Raw genomic sequence first — 21,222 nt, forward strand, 5'->3', positions numbered from 1 at the left:
TTGAGAGTTTTGTGTGTGCACTTTTAGTGTTTGTGTTCTTGGCTCTTGAGGTCACTCTTAAAGAGTGCTTTTTACTCCATTGGTGCTTCTGCCTCTTTTCATTACATGGTATCAGAGCTCGGTTGGTGATTGGGCTTCTCTTTATTATCTTGGAGCGTGTGCCTCTCAAATTTTAAGAAGGAAGGATTTGGTGCCGATGGAATGTGATTCTAAAGTGGAGCTTTCTTTTAAGCTAAATGGGTCCAACTATCTCATGTGGGCCTCCACGATGGAAAATCATCTAAGAGGTAAGAAACTTTGGGGTTTTGTTATGGGAACTACTCCCGAACCCTCTCTTGTTCTCACTAATATCGAAAATGAGGTTGAAAAAGCTTTAGATGGCGATGAGCGCATCAAAGCTATCAATGACCATCAATCCAAAGTTGAGGATTGGGAAAGTAACCATGCCAAAATTTTGGCATGGTTTATGAACAATGTTGACCTTAAAAATTGTGCTAATATTGCCAAATTTAGAAGGGCCAATGAAGCATGGTTTTTCCTTAAGGGTATGTATACCCAAAAGGATCTTGCTCGACAAATTTTTTGTCAAGAAAAAATCCGTTCCACCAAACAAATGGATATGAGTGTCCGAGACTATTTTAGCTCTCTAACCCCTCTTTGGGATGAACTTGCTCTTCTTGAGCCTAAATGGGTGGCTCCGGAAGATATTGAATTGAGAAGGGAACAAATTGAAAAGGCGTACTTCTTTCAATTTCTTCATGGTCTTCGCCCGAAATTTGAACAAGTTAGGGCATCTCTTCTCCATAGAAGCAAAGCCCTACCTATTGAAGACGCCCTTGCCGAAATATGCCAAGAGGAAACTCGACTTGGCTTAAGTGTTAAGAGTGATGAAGTTTTGGCCGTTACTAGGCCTGGATCAAATGTTAAAGCCTATAGACCTCCTCACTTTAACAAAAATAGTAATGGGCCTAGAAAGGGAATAATTTGTCATTATTGTAATGAACCGGGACACATTAGACCGGTTTGTCCCAAACTTAAAGGAAAAGTAGCCGCGGTTGGAGAAAATTCTCCAAAGAAGGAAGAAGAAAGTACCAAAGAGGGAGATATCAAAGAGACTCTTAATCATATCTCCGAAGTTCTCCAACATCTTCTCATGACTTCTTCCTCAACATCCGGAGCCGCCATAGCCTATTCTTCATCACCTCCAGGTATGTGGATACTAGACTCCGGTGCTTCTTTTCATATGACATCTCATAAAAACTCTCTTTCAAATGTTTTTTCCGAACCCATATCCTCTTATGTTTCAACCGCCGATGGAACATCATTGAAAATTGAAAGTATTGGAACGCTTGATTTTAAAAATTCTCAAAAATTTTTCGTTCCTAAAGTAAGAATCGTTCCAAAAATTAATTTAAATCTTTTCTCCGTTTTTCAAATCACCGATCATGGATGTCAAGTCTCTTTCTCGCCTAAAGATTGCACCGTGCAGAGAAGCTGATTGGGCAAGGCCATAGAAGGGGTGATCTCTATTTTATGGACTTTTTGACTCTTCCATCTAAGTCATCTTGCAATCTTGTAAAAGACAAAAGTATTGGAATTTGACATGAGAGACTTGGTCATCCAAATTTTGTAAAAATGTCTCTTTTTCCGTTTTTGAACAATACTTGTAAAGACAATCACATGACTTGTAAAGATTGCATTTTTGGGAAATCTAAAGCTACTCCATTTCCTCAAAGAAGTTACTTTACCACTCGGCCATTTGAACTTGTTCATTCCGATGTGTGGGGACCTTCCCTTATTTTGTCTAAAGGAGGATTTTCGTATTATGTGGTCTTTATTGATGACTTCACTCGATTCACGTGGATTTACTTTCTAAGTCACAAATCCGAAGTTTTCTCCTTCTTTAAAGAATTCCATGCAATGGTTAAAAATCAATTTTTGGGAAATCTATCTATTCTTAGGTCCGATTCGGGAGGTGAGTATATGTCCAATGATTTTCAAAGCTATTTAAAAGAAAATGGAATTTGTCATCAACGTTCTTGTCCCAATACTCTGCAACAAAATGGTCTTGCGGAAAGAAAGCAAGACACATAATAGAAACTACAAGAACGTTATTAATTTAAAAAAATATCCCAAAATCCTTTTGGGCCGAAGCGGTTCTAACCTCAACGTATCTTATCAATAGAACCCCTTCATCCTCTTTGAAAAATCTTTCTCCATTTGAAAAACTTTACAATATGTCTCCCGATTATAAAAGACTAAGGATTTTTTGATGTAAATGCTTTGTTTTAACTCAGAAAAATGATAAACTTTCTCCTAGGGCTATTGAATGTATTTTCTTGGGATATGGCGAAAAACAAAAAGGTTATAGATGTTTTGACATACTCAAAAACAAACTTTATATCTCAAAAGATGTCACATTCCTAGAAGAAGAAAATGGTTTTTCGCACCAACCAAATGAAAATATTGATTATTCTTTTTTATTTGACTTATTGCCTCAAGAAAACATCATAGATGATCATATTGATCCTAGTGAACCCTGTTAAATTATGTAAATCAAACTTGTAATTTCATATATATATTTTATATATATAAGGTAATACATATACATATATTATATATATGTATATGTATTTACCTATTATATATATATATATATATTCCTATTTTAGTCTTAGGGGTAGTTTAGGCATTTTACACATATTCTTTTTTATGAATATATTTTTTTCGTATTTTCTTTTTCCTTTTATTTTTCTTTTTTATTTTCTTTTCTTTAAATGCATTGTACCTACCTTGGGAGGGGCCCAACACACTAGTTGGAGGGGCTCTAACGGCTATGTGAAGCCCCTTCCAAGGTCTCCTAATGCCCTATAAATATGGGCACTCCCTCTTGTATTTCTCTCGAGGGTGTTGGGGTTTATTGCCCAACCTTTTTATTGTTTATGAAACTTATGAGTGCATTTGCACATTTGTGATTTCATGTTTTGTGTTTTTTGTGCACAAGTGTTCCAAGTGTTCTTGGTGTGTGTATGTTCATACATTTATATCGTTCCATCGACTATAGTATCTTGTTAAAGATACTTTTACATGGTATCAGAGCCTCGTTGAAGAAGAAGTAATTGCGATTTTCCTCCGTTTGAGTATCTTGAAAAGCGTGCCTTCAAGCTTTTTGAGATTGAAGTGGATCATCTTCTTCGGGCAATATTTTAGAAGCCTCTTTTATCAAGAAAGACGCGAAAAATACTTAAGGTACACATTATTTCTTGTCTTCTTTCCTCCCTAATGGGCGAAAAAGACTCCCATTTCTCTCTTGGGTTTAAGTTTAATGGCTCAAACTATCATATTTGGGCCGGTAATATGGAAGCCCATATTAAAGGAAAGGGGCTTTGGGGTTACATTCATGGTTCAATACCGGAACCGGAACCCAAAATCACCATCATTGAAGGAGGGGATATTAAGATCCTTGAAGGGGATGAGAGACTAAAGGCTCTTAAAGAATATTCAAAAAAGCATGATGATTGGGAAATGAAGAACTTCAAGATCTTATCTTGGATTTTTTCATCCGTTGAGACCAAGATTAACGCCAATATCATCAAATTTAAAAAAGCTTCCGAAGCTTGGTTGTATCTTGAGAAAATGTACACTTCAAGAGACTTATCTCATAAGTACTTTCTCCAAAAGAGGGCTTTAACCCTCCAACAAAATGATATGACCATTCAGGAGTACTTTGCCGAATTATCCTCTATTTGGGACGTGCTTGCCATCCTTTAACCAAAATGGAGTGGAGAAGCTATCGAGTTAAGGCACAAACAACTTGAGGAAGACCGATTCTTCAATTTTCTAAACGGTCTTAGACCCGAATTTGAACAAGTTCGGTCCTCTCTTCTCTCCGCCTTTACATCTCCCTCCTTTGAAGATGTTATCACCAAGCTAAGTGGTGAAGAAACCCGTATGGGGATTAGCAAGAATAATCCTAGAATTCTTGTTACCTCTTCCGCTCAAGAAGATGGTGAATTGGTTAATGCCGTGTCAAGACCGGGGAATAACGTGAAGACCTATAGATCTCCTCATTTCAAGAACCAAGGAGGAAATGATCGATATGGCAAGAGGGACTATAGCAAGTTGACTTGCCACTTTTGTAAAGAACCGGGACATATCAAACCTATATGTCCTAAATGGAAGAAATTTATTGCAACGACTATGGCATCCCAAGCGGAAGAACGACCTTCATCAAGTGAGCCTCTTTCTCTTCAACAAGTCGTAGATGCTTTGCAACCTCTTCTCAAGGGAGGCATTTCCGGAGCCACTATGTCATCTTCTTCCCTCGGTAAGACATCTTGGCTTTTAAATTCTGGGGCATCCTTTCACATGACCCCAAGTACTTGCTCCCTTTCAAATTTTTCTAAAAATACTCTTCTATCCTTTGTCTCAACCGCGGATGGAACACCTCTTGAGATTAAAGGAATAGGCAATTTTGAAAGACAAGATTTTTTTGTTCCAAAAATTCGTCTTATCCCAAAACTTAATTTAAATCTTCTTTCCGTCTCCCAACTCTCGGACCATGGTTGCGATATAAAATTCTCTTCTAATAAATGTTGGATACAGGATCGCCAGTCCGGGAGATTGATTAGGGAAGGCTCTAGAAGAGGAGACCTCTACTACGTTGATTTTCTTCAAGTTCCCAAGAGTCAATTTTGTAATGTTGTTCAAAACAAAGATATTCATGTATGACATAAGAGATTGGGTCATCCCAATATTGTTAAAATCTCCTATTTGCCTTTTATTAAACATCTTTGTAAAAGTGATTTTATATGTAATGAATGTATTCTTGGGAAAATGAAGTGTTTGCCTTTTTCTCAAAGATCCATGTTTATGACAAAACCTTTTGAAATTGTTCATTCTGATGTATGGGGTCTGGCTCCTGTAATGTCAAAAGGAGGATTTTCATACTATGTGATTTTTGTGGATGACTATACTAGGTTTTGTTGGATTTATTTCCTTAAACATAAACATGAAATTTTCTCAACTTTTAAAAGCTTTCATATGATGATTCTAAATCAATTCAATGGATCCCTAAAAATCCTTAGGTCCGACTCCGGAGGAGAATACCTCTCAATTGAATTCAAAAGTTATCTTAAAAATTTTGGTATTCTTCACCAAAAATCTTGTCCGAAAACCCCCCAACAAAATGGGTTAGCCGAACGAAAGCATAGGCACATCATTGAAACAACTAGGACTTTACTCATTTCACAAAACATTCCAAAGAATGTCTGGGCTAAGGCAGCCCTTACCTCTGTCTATCTGATAAACAAACTTCCATCGAAAAATTTAGGCAAAATTTCTCCCTTTGTAAAATTATATGAGAAGGAACCTGATTATAGCAGGTTGAGGGTCTTTGGATGTAAATGTTTTGTTCTTACTGATAAGAATGACAAACTTTCTCCTAAGGCCATTCCTTGTGCCTTTCTTGGCTATTCTGAAACCCAAAAGGGTTTTCGTTGTTATGATGTCAAAAGTGATAAACTATATGTTTCCAGAAATGTGAGTTTTTTGGAAAATCTTAGTGGATTCGAACGTGGTGAATCTCATAATGAGAATGTGGACTATTCTTTTCTATTTGATTTACTGAATAAAGATGATGACTCTAGTGATGATGAGTCAGATCAAGGTAACTTAAATGAATTTGAAATTGAGGAAAACGTCCCTTTGCTCCCTTCATCACATCAACATACTGATGAAGGGTTACCTAGAGACCCTATCACCTATACTCATTGAGATCGAAACAACTTTAGAAGTGCTCTTGAAAGATATGATGATACTGGTCCAAGTGCTTTTCAGAACGAAGTAATTCCTCGTAGAACCGAAAGAAGTAGAAAGGCTCCTTCTAGGTTTATTTCCTATGACTTTTTTTCACCTAAATATAGAGCATGTCTTAGTGCCATTCATTCTTATATAGAACCTAGAAATTTTGAAGAAGCACAAAAGTACCCTGAATGGATTAGTGCAATGAATTAGTGCAATGAACAATGAACTTGAAGCTCTGAGAAAAGCTAAAACTTGGGAGTTTCAAAATCTTCCTAAAGGTAAGAAAACAATAGGGTGCAGATGGGTCTTCAAGGTAAAAACTAAAAGTGACGGATCCTTTGAAAGATATAAAGCTCGTTTGGTTGCAAAAGGATATAGTCAAGAGTATGATATTGACTATGAAGAAACTTTTGCTCCTGTAACTCGTATGGTCACTGTCCGATGTCTTATAACCGTTGCTTCTATCAACAAATGGAACATCTATCAAATGGATGTTAAAAATGCTTTTTTAAATAGTGATTTAAACGAAGAAGTTTATATGGATGCTCCACCTGGGATGGAGACTCCCAAGGGAAAAGTGCTTCGTCTTCAAAAAGCACTTTATGGCCTAAAACAAGCCCCCAAGGCCTGGTATGATAGGTTTAACTCTGTAATGATCGAAAATGGATTTGTTTCTTGCTTTACAGACACTGCTCTATTTGTTAGAAAATCCAATGCAGGGATTGTGATTTTATTATTATATGTTGATGACATGCTTATCACTGGGAGTGATTCTAACGGGGTTAAAAGTATAAAATCTATCTTGAAAGATAAATTTGAAATGTCTGATTTGGGTTTTCTAACTTACTTTTTGGGGATTGAAGTAGCATACTCTCCTAGAGGTTACTTCTTATCTCAAACTAAGCTTGCTTTTGAGATCATTGATAGGTCAGGTATTACAGATGAGAAGCTGTGCGAAACTCCTGTAGTAGTAGGGGCAAAAATGAAAATTGATTATGGGGTTCCTCTTTCAGATCCTACACCCTACAGACAGCTTGTAGGATCTTTGATGTATCTGAGTATTACCAGACCAAATATATCCCATGCACCCATGCAGTCCATACTGCAAGTCAGTTTCAGCATGCGCCTACATCAGTTCATATGAGTGCCATCTTGCGAGTCGTAAGATACATAAAGGGTACTCTAAATAAGGGAGTTTTTCTGTCCTCTTCATCCGATTTAAAATTGATTGCTTATACTGACTCTGATTGGGGAGGTGACCCAAATAACCGTCACTCCACCACTGGTTTTTGTGTATTCTTAGGAGATTCACTAATTTCGTGGAGATGCAAGAAGCAACAAAAGGTGTCGCTCTCCTCAACTGAAGCTGAATATCGTGCTATGGCAACTACTACCATGGAGATTGTTTGGATCCATCAACTGTTGGAAGACATAGGGATCACAATTGAAGGACCCACCAAGCTGTATTGCGACAAGAGTGCAATCTATATTGCGAAAAATCACACCTTTCATGAGCGGACTAAACACATCGAAATGGACTGTCACTATGTTCGTGAAGCATATCTCCGAGGAGTCATTGATCTCCCTTATGTCACGTCCGAATACCAGTTGACAAATTTCTTTACTAAAGCCTTGTGCGCCCCGCGGTTCAACTTCCTTCTTGGCAAACTATCGGTCATCTTGCCCTAAGTTTGAGGGGGGGTGTTAAATTATGTAAATCAAACTTGTAATTTCATATATATATTTTATATATATAAGGTAATACATATACATATATTATATATATGTATATGTATTTACCTATTATATATATATTCCTATTTTAGTCTTAGGGGTAGTTTAGGCATTTTACACATATTCTTTTTTATGAATATGTTTTTTTTGTATTTTCTTTTTCCTTTTATTTTTCTTTTTTATTTTCTTTTCTTTTAATGCATTGTACCTACCTTGGGAGGGGCCCAACACACTAGTCATTGGACCCCTCCAACGGTCACATTTGTGACCGTTGGAGGGGCTCCAACGACTATGTGGAGCCCCTTCCAAGGTCTCCTAATGCCCTATAAATATGGGCACTCCCTCTTGTATTTCTCTCAAGGGTGTTGGGGTTTATTGCCCAATCTTTTTATTGTTTATGAAACTTATGAGTGCATTTGCACATTTGTGATTTCGTGTTTTGTGTTTTTTGTGCACAAGTGTTCTTGGTGTGTGTATGTTCATACATTTATATCGTTCCATCGACTATAGTATCTTGTTAAAGATACTTTTACAAACCCCTTGGTGAAGATCATATTGAACATCCAAATGATGATCAAAACTTAGAAGAAAATGTTTCAAGACAAATACAAGTCTACTCTAGAAGGAATGAAAGAAATCCTCCTTGTGCCCTTGAAAAGTTCTCTCAAAGTGAGTCAATCGAAGAGACCTCTCAAAGAAAATCAAATCGGATTTCCAAAATACCCAATAGATTTGTTTCTTATGATTCTTTTTCTCCTAACTTTCGAGCATGTCTACTTGCTCTTCACTTCTTTCATGAACCATCTCATTACAATGATGTTAAACAATATGCTCATTGGAATGAAGCTATGGAACTAGAACTTAATGCTCTTAAAAGGGCGCAAACTTGGGAAATCATTGATCCTCCCAATGGCAAGAAACCCATTGGATGTAGATGGGTTTTTAAAGTAAAAACTAAGAGTGATGGTTCATTGGAAAGATATAAGGCTAGGTTGGTAGCCAAAGGATATGTCCAAGAGTATGGGGTAGATTATGATGAAACTTTTGCCCCAGTTGCTCGAATGACTAGTGTTCGAGCTCTTATTGCTATAGTCTCTGTTAAAAAATGGCCAATCTTTCAACTTGATGTCAAAAATGCCTTTTTGAATGATAATTTAAATGAAGAAGTTTATATGGAACCGCCTCCAGGTATGCATTTAAATGAAAAAATTTTGAAATTAAAAAAGGCTTTATATGGACTTAAGCAAGCTCCTAAAGCTTGGTATGATAGGTTTAGTAATGTATTAATCAATTTAGGATTTTCTTCTTGCTATACTGACACTGCTCTTTTTGTTAAAGGACAGGTGACTCCATTATTATGCTTCTGCTGTATGTTGATGATATGATCATCACTGGGAACGACAAAAAGGGAGTAAATGATGTAAAGTCTATGTTAAAAGAAACTTTTGATATGTCTGGTCTTGGATATTTGAGATATTTTTTTAGGAATTGAAGTGGCTTATTCCGCGCGAGGATACATCCTATCTCAAATGAAATTAGCTGCAGAAATTTGTACCAAATCAGGAATATTTGATGAAAAGAAAGTTGAGACTCCCGAAGTTATTAATGCGAAACTGAGACTTGAAGATGGTGTTCTTCTTGAGGATCCAACCTCCTACCGTCAATTAATCGGATCTCTCACCTATCTATCCATCACACGTCCAGATATAGCTCATGCAGTTCATGCAGCAAGTCAGTTTCAGCATGCACCTACTTCGGTTCATATGGCGGCCGTAATGAGAATTGTGCGATACATCAAAAATACTATATCCAAGGGACTCTTCTTATCCTCTTCCTCATCTCTTGACATAACTGCTTTTACTGATGCTGACTGGGGAGGAAATCCCAATGATTGTATATCAATAACGGGTCTTTGTATTTTTTTAGGTGAATCCCTCATTTCGTGGAGATGCAAGAAGCAGCAGAAGGTTTTCACTGTCATCCACTGAAGCTGAATATCAGGCCATGACAATGACAACTATGAAAATCGTATGGCTCAGGAGTCTCCTTGGTGACATGGGCGTCCCCATTTCCACTCCCACCAAGCTCTGCTGTGATAACAAAAGTGCGATATACATTGCCAGCAATCACACTTTTCATGAGCGGACCAAGCATATCGAAATAGATTGCCATTATGTTCGAGACGAATATCTCAGAGGGACTATCTCATTACCATATGTTACTTCAGAGTATCAACTAGCTGACTTCTTCACCAAGACGCTCCCAACTCCACGATTTATGTTTCTTCTTAGCAAACTTTCGGTCTTCTCCCCGTAAAGTTTGAGGGGGCGTGTTAAAATATGTATATATATACATATACTTATATATATATATACATTCATATATATATATATATATAAGTATATATATACATATATGTATATATATACAGTTTCCCTTTTATTGAAATACCCGATAGGGGTATTCTTGTAAAACCACAATGTAACTTTTTCTTTTTCTCTTTTTTCTTTTTCCTTTTTTCCTTTTTTATTTTCTCCTTTTTGTAAGACCACAAGGGCCCCACACTTGTAGTCGTTGGGGCCCCAACGGTCAGATTTATGACCGTTGGGGCTCCTAACGACTACATGGGAGCCCCTTGTGGTCCCTTCCTTTAGTCTCCCTCCTCTATAAATAGAGGAGGTATTCTCCTCTTGTAAGCATTGGGTTTTTTACCCTTCTCTTCCTTTCTTCAATAAATCCAACTTATGACTTTAGGTCATTTTCTACTTTTGAGAGTTTTGTGTGTGCACTTTTAGTGTTTGTGTTCTTGGCTCTTGAGGTCACTCTTAAAGAGTGCTTTTTACTCCATTGGTGCTTCCGCCTCTTTTCATTACAGAAGCATGCTTCTCCATGCCTATGGGCGCTTCCGGTAACCCTGGTTTTATCTCAGAAAAAATATATTTTTGAGCTTCTAAAGAAGGTCTCTCTCCAAGGAGCTAAACTTGTCTCCACGCCAATGGTGTTGGGACCTTCGCTTTCTGCTTCAGATAGTGCAAAATTCAGTGTCCCTTGTACAGAAGTGTTGTCAGAGGTATGCTACAATGACTAAACCCGATGTGGCTTTTGCAGTAAACTGTGTTTGCTAGTTAATGCATGAACCTACTGAAAATCATTGGGCAGCAATAAAGCACATATTAAGATACTTGAAAGGAACCTCACATTATGGGTTGGAGATCAGGGCATCTCAAAGTACTCTTCTGTCTGCTTGCTCAGATGCCGATTGGGCAGGAGGTCTACAGTTGGCTATGCAGTATTTCTGGGTCCTAATTTGATCTCTTGGAGTTCCCGGAAACCGGCTACATTCTCATGGTCCAGTACCGAACTGAATACCGAGCCTTGGCTAATGCAGTTGCGGAGTTAACTTGAGTTCAGTTTTTACTTCAGGAACTAAAAATTAATGTTGACATGCCTATTCTGTGGTGGGACAATGTTGGTGTGTCTCATCTGGTGTATCACTCATGCAGTAAACATATTGAGATTGATATTTACTTTGTGAGGGAAAAAGTTGCCAAAAAATAACTAATTGTGAAATATATCTGGTCCAAAGATCAAGTTTCAGATGTGTTGACAAAGCCCTTGATGTCACAAAGGTACAAAATGTAATGCAACAAGATCAACGTGGTTGCCACCCCGTTGACCTTGAGCGGGCTGTTAGAGAAGATGTGTGTGGCCCGTCTCAGAAGGTCTCTAGAGGATCCATCTTGACATATGAGGAAGACTCTTCACATTGGAAAGAGTTGAACTCAAGACCCAACATAACATATGAGAAGGGATTCTCTCAAAGGAAGGAGACTAATTCGTGTAACTCCTTGGACTGCAAGGAAGCCATAAGTAGAAAGTCCTTTCAAGGACTCCATCTCTTGCCTAATCAAAGTCATGATGATAAGGATGAATGTAGACAAAATTCTGCATGTATTTCAATTATAAATAAAGGAGATTCACCTTCCTCTCACGTTAAGAGTGTGAGGCTTATAGCATGGATGTAGGTTCGTTAAGAACCGAACCACGTAAAACCGTATTTGTGTGTGTGTGTTCGTTAAGAACCGAACCACGTAAAACCGTGTGTGTGTGTGTGTGATTTCTTCTGGTCTGAACCAAAACTTTTAGGATTTCCTGGTCTGTCATGTACTTCAATGTCTTTTACCTTATTCAGAAACTGATAGAATGTCTTAAAGTTCAATTTCTGCTTTATGACAAGGTTATCCTGCAGTTGCAGCTTTCTGCTGCACTTTGTTCTAAGCAATTATCTTTTGTATGCTGATTACTGCCACTGTAACCATAGAAATTAGATGTGTATGCTATCTTTCCCTGAAATATGTCATAGATTAGCAGTTTAGATTCTGCAATGAGCAACCATTTTAGGCTGGACTTAAATTATTTATAGTGGTTAGACTTGTATTATTTACAGTTGATACTTGTTTCTGGATCCCTCTTCAAGTTTTTGATTAAATGAGACTAATTTAGTTATTCCGGTTTATCATTATTATATTCTTGTTCAGATGTTCTCAATGCAAATTGTGAGCTAAATTTCTAGCTACTTTTTAACTTCATGTCTCGGAGTGCACTGTCTTGAATGATTATATTGGTTCCGCAATGCAGGAATGGTCTGTAATTGGGAAGTTGCCGTTTAGAGTCAAGACTACACTGGTTGGGTACTGGGATGGATGGTTGTATTTTACGTCAGGTCAGCGGGACAAGGGGGCAAATGATCCTTCCCCAAGAAAGGTCATCGGAAGCACATGGAGAACTAAATTGAAGTTTTAATCATTCATCTTATCATTCATTTATCTAAATTTATTTTATGACCTTATGCTTTGAGAGCATCTGGTTCTTTATTTACCATCCACATTGTATACAGCAGCGTCATTTGGTCGTGTATGCATAGTTTATTGCTTTTCATGTCTGTAACAGAAAAAAAAGGAGGAAAATAGAACAGTAGATAGACGCATGAATTGAATAATTTTATTCAAAAGTTGAGAGATTGGTGTATGATTAGTAATGAGATGTGTCAAAACTAAAATTGCAGATTTTTTTTTCTCGTGTCCAGCCAGTGTGAACGTCTCAAATACATTGGTATCGTAGTTTCTTGGTGAGAGAAAATCTTACAATAAACTTGGAAAAACGTTTTTTTAGAAATACCGGAAAATAATGGCACATGTAAAAGTTGAAAAATATGTGAAGTTACATAAATGCATAAAGAAAATCTAAAAAGCATACAATCATTAAAAATAAGTGCTAATTCATGATAAAATCGTGGTACTTAATATCATTTTTTTTTGCACTGAATATGCTTTTCAAGATAGTGATATTTTCAAAATATAGTTGGTGTATGACTATGGCCAGCCCCTCCAGATGGGTGGATAAAGATGATATACAACAAATGTACGTACCACTGGGTAGTTGGTTATGCAGTTCCTGATCTTCAGCGTCACGTTGAATCAAGGTTAACGGAAACTCTACACATATAGAGTAATGTTCCTTAGGCCCCATTTTTTGTTAGGTCTCATTAGGCCCCTTCAAAAATCATATTTTTTCTCACGTCTAATACTAATACTGTAGATGTGATCTATAGGTTTTGTTTTGTGAGAACCAGCTTTTGGATAGCCAGAATCTGACCTGTATACAGGTTTTTTCGGTGATCCAAAATCAATGGCTATTAAGGTACCAGTTTTTCCCGGCTCAGAAAAGCATGTTTTTTCGGTGATCCAAAATAAAGGGCTATGAAAGTGCAAGTTTTTTCTGGCTTAAAACATCATGTTTTTTCGTTGAAAAAACATGATCCAAGAGTTGATTCCCACTAAATCGAGCATGCTAAACACATCTCCTTCATACCCAAAATTTTGATTCTTGACTTTTTTAGGATATTTTTACTTTTCGCACAAGCAAACCTGCTGATGTTTGTGTGATAGATACATAGCCGTTTGAAGATCGCAATTTCTCAATAATAAGGAGATCCACATAAACATTTTGTGAATCAGTTGAAATCCATATAAAAAAATTTGTGAACCTTGTTAAATTGAATCCCAACAAAAGAGATTTGTATATCAAATGCGCACATCTTTTGAGGTTCACAAGCTCTATGTGAACCTTCTAACCTTTTTTTCTTTAGAACCTAACTATTTTTCTCTCTCCTTACGATGATTCCTATGCAATTCATCTTGAAGCATTTTGATGAGCTTGCAGCAACTTTTTAGTCAACTTCTCAGTTTTCTGATCCCAAAATACTTGAGACAAAAACTGAGTTCTATATGTTTTCTTGCATTTTTATGATTTTTTTGTATATATAAAAACATGATCGATTTGATAGGAATTGACCTTTGGATCAAGCTTTCCTTTTAAATTTTTTTAATAAAAAAACAAGCGTTTTTATAGTTGACTTTTTAATCATCATATTTTGACCAATAAAACGCTGATCTTCACTAAATGAAGCATCTACAACTTCAGATTTAATGAAACAGCCTCCAACAATGAAAACTCTAGAGAGAATATGACATTAGGGTATGAAGACAGGAAACACCATCACAACTCCTTGGGTATCCCAACAATGGCTCAAGAGAAAAGGAAAACCCTACTTCATTAAGGCGTTGATACACAAACACATTTTTAACCAAATGCTATTATTGGAATTAGGTTCGCCACAACTTGGGTTTTGCTAAAATCTCTTAAATCATAGAAATTGTACACTACTTACTATTAGTTCTTTAAATCTCAAGTTTTTGTATGTCATCTAAATAGTACAGAACTTACAAATTCTTATTTTTTTAAATTTCCATGTTCAGAACATAAAAAACAATGATTTGGAAATTGGATTGATGATTGCAAACTGGTAGAATATGGGTAAGTACAGGCTTGACCTGACGCTATATATAGTTCTACATAATCGAGCCTGCATCTGGTTTGAAATCCTACTTAAGCCCCATCATACATTTCAGACCATAGTTAACGGAACCACCTTCCTAAGGGGGAAACACACTTCTTCGGAATTGCACTTCCGAAGCAAGATGCACCACTCTTCTTCCAAAAGGGTGAGTGGGGGAAACTTGCTTCTCATTTGAGGGAAGTGCTCTTCCCAAATTGCTTTACTCTGGCATCCTTTTCATTTCTCACTCGTTTTCCTTTTACTTCCCACTCGCTTCCCCCTCATTTTTGTTTGATTCCTCTTGGTTTTTGTGTTTTTTATATTATTGTTTATTTTTTCATTTTCCTTTGATTCCTCTTGGTTTTTGTGTTTTTTATATTATTGTTTATTTTTTCATTTTCTCCTTACTTCCCACTAGATTCTCTTGCTTCCTTCACGTTTCTTTTGTCCCTTCTCACGCGCGTTCACAGTTGCTTGCAAAACAAATCCCACTTCAAGCTACTTTTTAACACTAGCTTCTCCACTTTTGCTTCATGCATAACTTCATGTATCCATTTTGTTTCCTTGTAATAAGACTGATCTACACATCTATGTAGTAGTGGTCGGACTGATGATCTTTGGTCCAATATGATTCAAAGCCAATTGTATATATTGGTTGGTCTTGCTTCAATTTTCAGCATGACGTGCACTAAGGTAGAAGTCTTGGTTTAGAAGATATACTCAGTATTTATGTGCTCTATTGGGTCTACATGTGATATGCATTGGTTAATTTTTTTTATTTGTGTGCGTATTGGGTCTACATGTGATATGCATTGATTGTTACATCTAAGTCTAGATCGAACCCAGTGGCCATAGTTTTGTTTGAAACCTAAGTGAGGTGTTATGTCCATTTTGAATATATATATATATATATTAGCCTTGTAAAATCTACGTTTGGTTTTTGCTGTTGATGATTTATATTTGTTTGCTTGTTTTTTATTTAATATTTGACACTAGATTATACATTTAGGTTAGTTATGTTCAAGATTATATATATATATATGTATATATATATATATATGTATATATATATATATATATTTATATTTGTTGGCCTTATAATATTTATGTTTGGTTGTTGTTGTGGATGATTTATGTTTATTTGACTTTTTATTTACTATTTAGTTGTTTTGTTTTGGGCAATAGGGTTAGGGTTGACTGTGTGCATGCATTTAATTGGGGTAATGGGATTATGGTTAAAGTGATTGATTTTCAGTGTGGGGCAACAATCATGTTTGGTGTTGATTGTTGTAAGCAATTTTATTAGGATAGCCTTTTCTTACATGTTATTTTTATTTGATGTATGATATGTTATATGGATGGTGTAGGCAATTAATGATGACCTCATAAAGGGTTAAAGTACATTACCATTTTATTGATTACCCTCATTGGAGATCTATAATAATGTAAAAAAATAGTAGCTTTAAGGAATTTATGGTTTAGATGTCTCGTAAAATCATATATGACTAAGAGTAAATGAGTTTTTAGTATGAATATTCTGCAGACATAGAAAGTCAGAAAAGATTGATACTTGTTTTGAATTACAATGACACAAAATCTATGTTATATAATAATGATGTTTACTTAATTATTTTCATCGTACAACATGACCAAGTTAAATAAGAAGCAGTTGATTTATCTCAAGTAATATCTGTTGAGGGCAATCATGATGTGAACATCAAACTCTTCCAAACAGTTGGCAATATTGATGTTCATAACATGCACGTAGAGGGCATGCAGTTGCTCAAACCAATTAGAGATATAGATATCATACGTCCATGCAATGAACAACTTCACCAATAATTAATGTTTTACATTATTAGAGAATGTTTGCAAAGAATGTGGAGCTACATTAACAAACCAATTCTACTGATGTTTACTACAATAATGTGGATAACATCTAGCATTCTAAGGTGGAAGACGTAATTAGTTACAAGTTGTTGGACCATATAATCTATGCTTGAGATGTAGGTATTATGATGAATGTGTTATTTGTATGGTTAATCATGAAATTTAAAAATACAAGAATGATACATATATTAAAGCAAATAAAGAGATAAATATGATGCCTTATGATTTAGTTTATGCATCTGAACAACCAATTAGTGATAGTAATGATCACGTAGATAGTGGATAATCAGATGATGATAATGATGACCATACAATGACAGATGAGGGTAACTCTGAAATGATAGGAGAGAATACAAGACAATTAATAGAAGATGCAAATGATATATAAATGTCAATTTAAAAGTCAAACCCTTGGTGAATTTTCATACAATGAACAACAATTGAAAATCATTGAAATAGTCATCTAAAATGATTGACGAGTTGCATAAAGAAAAACTCAATAACTAGGAATCTTTTCATTAGGTAAAAATAGACTCAAATGGCAAAGACATTATTGTCAGTTGAAGGTTTAATGATCTAAAGCATTGTCATAAATTTTTGAGATATTATGTGATCCGACAGAAATATAAAACAAAAATCTTAAAGAGCTGGAGTAATAGAGTAATTTTTGTATGCATGAAGAAGAACCTACAAACTATAATTGATTTCTCTTATAAGATCCATTGCACAAAGTTGCATTGAACAACTTTCTTTCCAATGAAGGCATATGAAAGAGAGCATATATGTGGTGGTTTATTAGGCAACCTTTGAGAGGAAAAAATCTCTTTCACATAGATTGCGGGTGTTATTTACAAACTCATGTATGATAACCCAAAGATGACTTCAAAAAAAATCATTAATGACATCAATCACGTGGAAGGTGTGCAAATTAGTTACAAGCAAACATGGTGTGGATGAGAACACATGAAAGAAGTGTTATTCAGTACATATAAAGAGCCCTACTAGATGCTTCTTGCCTATTTGGATTATTTGATAAAGACAAACACATGAACTCTAGGAGTTATTGAGATTGATAGAAAAAATCGATTTAAGTACCTTTTTTTTTATCATTTTGTCCATGCATTGATAGCTTTTAAAAAATACATCCTCTAGTTCTTATGGTAAATGACACATTTTTAAAAGAAAAATACATAGGTATATTATTGTTTGCCCACAATATTGATAATTCTAGCGAGATATTTTCTATAGTATTTGTAGTTGTAAACAAGGAGTCCAAGAACTCATGGCATGGTTTTTGAAGTTTTTAAACTAAGAACTCATACACTACGATACGTTAAGAGAGAGAAGATAATTAATGGTTATATCAGATAGGCACTCAAGGCTCTTGTGTGTTGTCTCCCACACATTGCATAATTGCCATGTTGGATATTGAATGAAGCACTTAACAAAGAACTTTGCTACAAAATTTGGTATACTACTTAGTACACTTTTGTAGAGAACAACTCAAGAAGCCATGCTACAACAATGCACATATTTTCTTGAAAAACTCCAAGATCAAGATCAAGCTTCATATAATTATATTGTCATCGACATGGAACCAAAGTTTTGGGCTATATCTCACTTTTCAAGTAAAAAACATATGGGTGTTCAACATTTAATATAGCAAAGAGCTCTAATTCATGAATTTTTCTCATATATGACAAGCCTCTAGTGTCGCTATTTGAGAGATTTTGTATCATATTAATGATATTGTTTGAGAAAAGAAAGAATATTGGGCAAAAAATATCAGAAGTTGTTGTGCCTAAGGTAAAAGAAAATGTAGAAGCACTAAAAAAAGGTATAACAACCACATGTGGTTATCATACATTATCATCGACGTCGGTATAAGGCTCACAACCAATTTCATAGTTGTAGCGTTGATCTTGAAAATGATAAATGCTTTTATAACCTTTGGCAAGTGAGTGAGATTTCATGTGAACATGCAATTGCATGCATTATATATGAGGGAAAGCTACCAAAAGATTATTGCAGTAAATACTTTAAAATTAATTTGTATATAGCTACATGTCATACAATCTTATTTTTTTCAATAGCGAATAATGTCTCATACAACCCGTCATTGATTCTTATTTCAGTCTATCCACCAAAGGTAACGTATAAACTAGGAGGACCTAAGGTGAAGAGACAGATAAAAACACCAAAGGATGTTGTGTCATACAAGTATAATATATGTAGCGAGATTAGCCACAATAGGCGAAAGCACTCATAACAATATGTTTAAGTAATTTTTATTGTTAAATATGTATATATATATATATATTAAGAATTGCTAAATATATTGCTTTTATGTATTTATCGAGGATTTTTCAATAAATTGCTCCAATGTTTTTATTAAGAGATGATGAATTTACTATTCTTATCTTCTATGTATATCTTTGGTATTTGGCGATATGGATAAAGCGCATAAAGAAAAACACGACAGAAGAAATGCTATAATCAAATCATCATCTATAGAAACATAACCAAATGAGATAAGATGTATAAGAAAACACCCTGTGTATTTATACATTTATTTACAGTACATGTATGTATTTATATTCAATCGCAATTGGCCATGAAAACTAGTGGATGAGAAGCCACCAGAAGAAGTGCACGAGTATGATTTTGGCATGGAGACATTATTAAGTAGTGATATAAGTGTTTGCATGCTTGCATGTTTGTTAGGTTTGCATGTTACAAATAAGTTTGTATGTAGATTAATTTAAATCTAACATGAATATATCACAAATAATGATTATATAGAATCTAAAATGATAGATAACTAGAATTAAACACATCCATATGGGATGATGCACTAAGAAACGAATTATCAAAGACCATTTACCTTAACATGTGGTTCTTAGTGAATCCTGAAAGCAATAGTCCTATTTTTCTCTTGACTCAGAGAATTTAATTGCTTAACATTATTATTCACAACAAATGATTGGCAATCCCGAAAGGCGATTTAAGGATCGTTCTTTCTTAGAGAACCATTACTTGTGGTATCCTTTTACAAAATGTAACATGCTTTGGAATTATGTTTCCTACAAAGACTTATGAAGTCTGACCCGTGTATACTAGAAATTTTATAAGTCAGGAATGAGCACAACTGAAGCGGTTATGGAATGCTGAGAATGGTGCCATGATCTCCAAATTTCTGAATGACTAGGATATTATTCAAACAATAATTATTTGTATTTAGTTAAAACATAATATAAATAATTTATTTTTGATCTATGGTGTACTCTTTTTGAAATGTGTTTTAAAGATGTATTTTTATGAAATTAATTTGTAAAAGTCGTCCACCAAATTATAAAAATCCAACTCTCACAAGTAGTGAGAACCGGGTCGAACTCGAGGAATGGGTTTGATAAACTTTGTATTCCACTCAATGCAATTTTTATTGCCTTAAAAGAAATTTTTTAAAGTAACTAAAAGTTCAACAATGAAAAGTTAAAGGATTATTATAACCCAATGAATTGAAATAAAATTATTTATAAGGCTTTAATGTGGCCAAAAGGCTCTAATTAACTAGAAATAAAAATACTAAAGAAATATAAAAATAAAGCTTTTTCACCTTTCACTTCTTCACTTGAGATCCAAATCCACTTCACTTTAGCATAATGAACACAACAATTGGCACCCTCCTGCAAAAATACTTAACAAAAATACAAAAGTACAAAATCTATACTAATTGGGGTTAACACACAAAATTATAGTTCTGCCATTGACTATTTCAGAATTTCCTATCAGAATAGGTTTCTGTAATTTGGAAGAACCTGATATCAATTGGATTCAGATGTAACACCCCAACAATATGGACGTGAAATTTTGGATAACAATTTTTTTTTTTGGAAATAGCGGAAGTGACGAGTCCAAGTGTCAGGCAGATTACAGATAAGACAGAGAAGTACTGAATCATTTTATTCATTAATTGAAAGTGTCAACTACATCTTATAAATGAAAAATACTAATCAACTAATCAGAGTTTGAACAAGAAATACTAAAAAAAAAGAGATGTCTTGGCCACATCCAAATGCGATGCCACAATGCTCCGATTTACTCGCTACCTGAAAAAAAATAAAGCAGAAGGGTCAGACTCCCCTGTCTGCATAAGAAGTATTATATTCATATGTTGTGCTCAGTGTCTCGTGTACAAATATGTGTAACAATTTAAATTCTAAACTATCATGCAGTTTAGGAAAATTCTTTAAAAATTTAAGCATGCTTTCTAGGTCACTATAAAACAAGGAAACAATGTTATATCTAAGTTCATTTACACAAGCATGATTTTGTTTCTATCATTTCTACAGTTCTGAGCTACTATTTACAACATTTACTCAGGGACTATTACTAGAAAAATTCAACACTCTTTATGTTTATCTTACTCTTACCCTGTGGGTACGCACAAACATTCAGCATCGTATCAGACTGAGACCATATGTGGGTCTGTTATTTAGTAACCCGTATGACTAGCCGTACGAATATCCAAAGAGGATAGTCCATGATCGAGAGAGAACTCCCTGATGGCTAGAAACTAGAATTAGGATTCACCCTCGATACTTCTGCAGAAGACTCAGATCTACCACCTAGGACGCATTGGTAGTCCTGGCCTCCTAACTCCGTGGACTGGAGACCAGGTGAGACACCTAGCCCTCACAAACTCGAATGTCCACGACGCTTGTACCACCTACCCTCTCCAAGGTAGACCATGGGTCTGGTAACATACACCATCTTTCAGGTGTACCTAGAGCCCAGAGAATCCAGTAATCATACACCATCTTTCGGGTATACCCAGAATCTCAAAGGTATTATATTTATATTTTATTTAACATTTTCTTTATAACCATGTGTGA

General features: G+C 35.3%; 1 protein-coding gene across 1 annotated transcript in view; it reads left to right on the forward strand.

The window, feature by feature from the left end:
* The window catches only part of LOC149842893 (kelch repeat-containing protein At3g27220-like), a 55,684-nt gene extending 43,118 nt beyond the window's left edge, over nt 1–12,566 (forward strand). The window contains exon 7 of the mRNA XM_090001627.1: nt 12,178–12,566. Within this exon, the coding sequence (XP_089857753.1) occupies nt 12,178–12,342 (165 nt within the window). The 3' untranslated portion in view covers nt 12,343–12,566. The remainder of the gene's footprint in view (nt 1–12,177) is intronic.
* Nucleotides 12,567–21,222: the final 8,656 nt, after the last annotated feature.

Source organism: Nuphar pumila, chromosome 3 (assembly GCF_984573655.1).
Source record: "Nuphar pumila chromosome 3, dmNupPumi1.hap1.1, whole genome shotgun sequence".
NCBI classification, from domain to species: domain Eukaryota; kingdom Viridiplantae; phylum Streptophyta; class Magnoliopsida; order Nymphaeales; family Nymphaeaceae; genus Nuphar; species Nuphar pumila.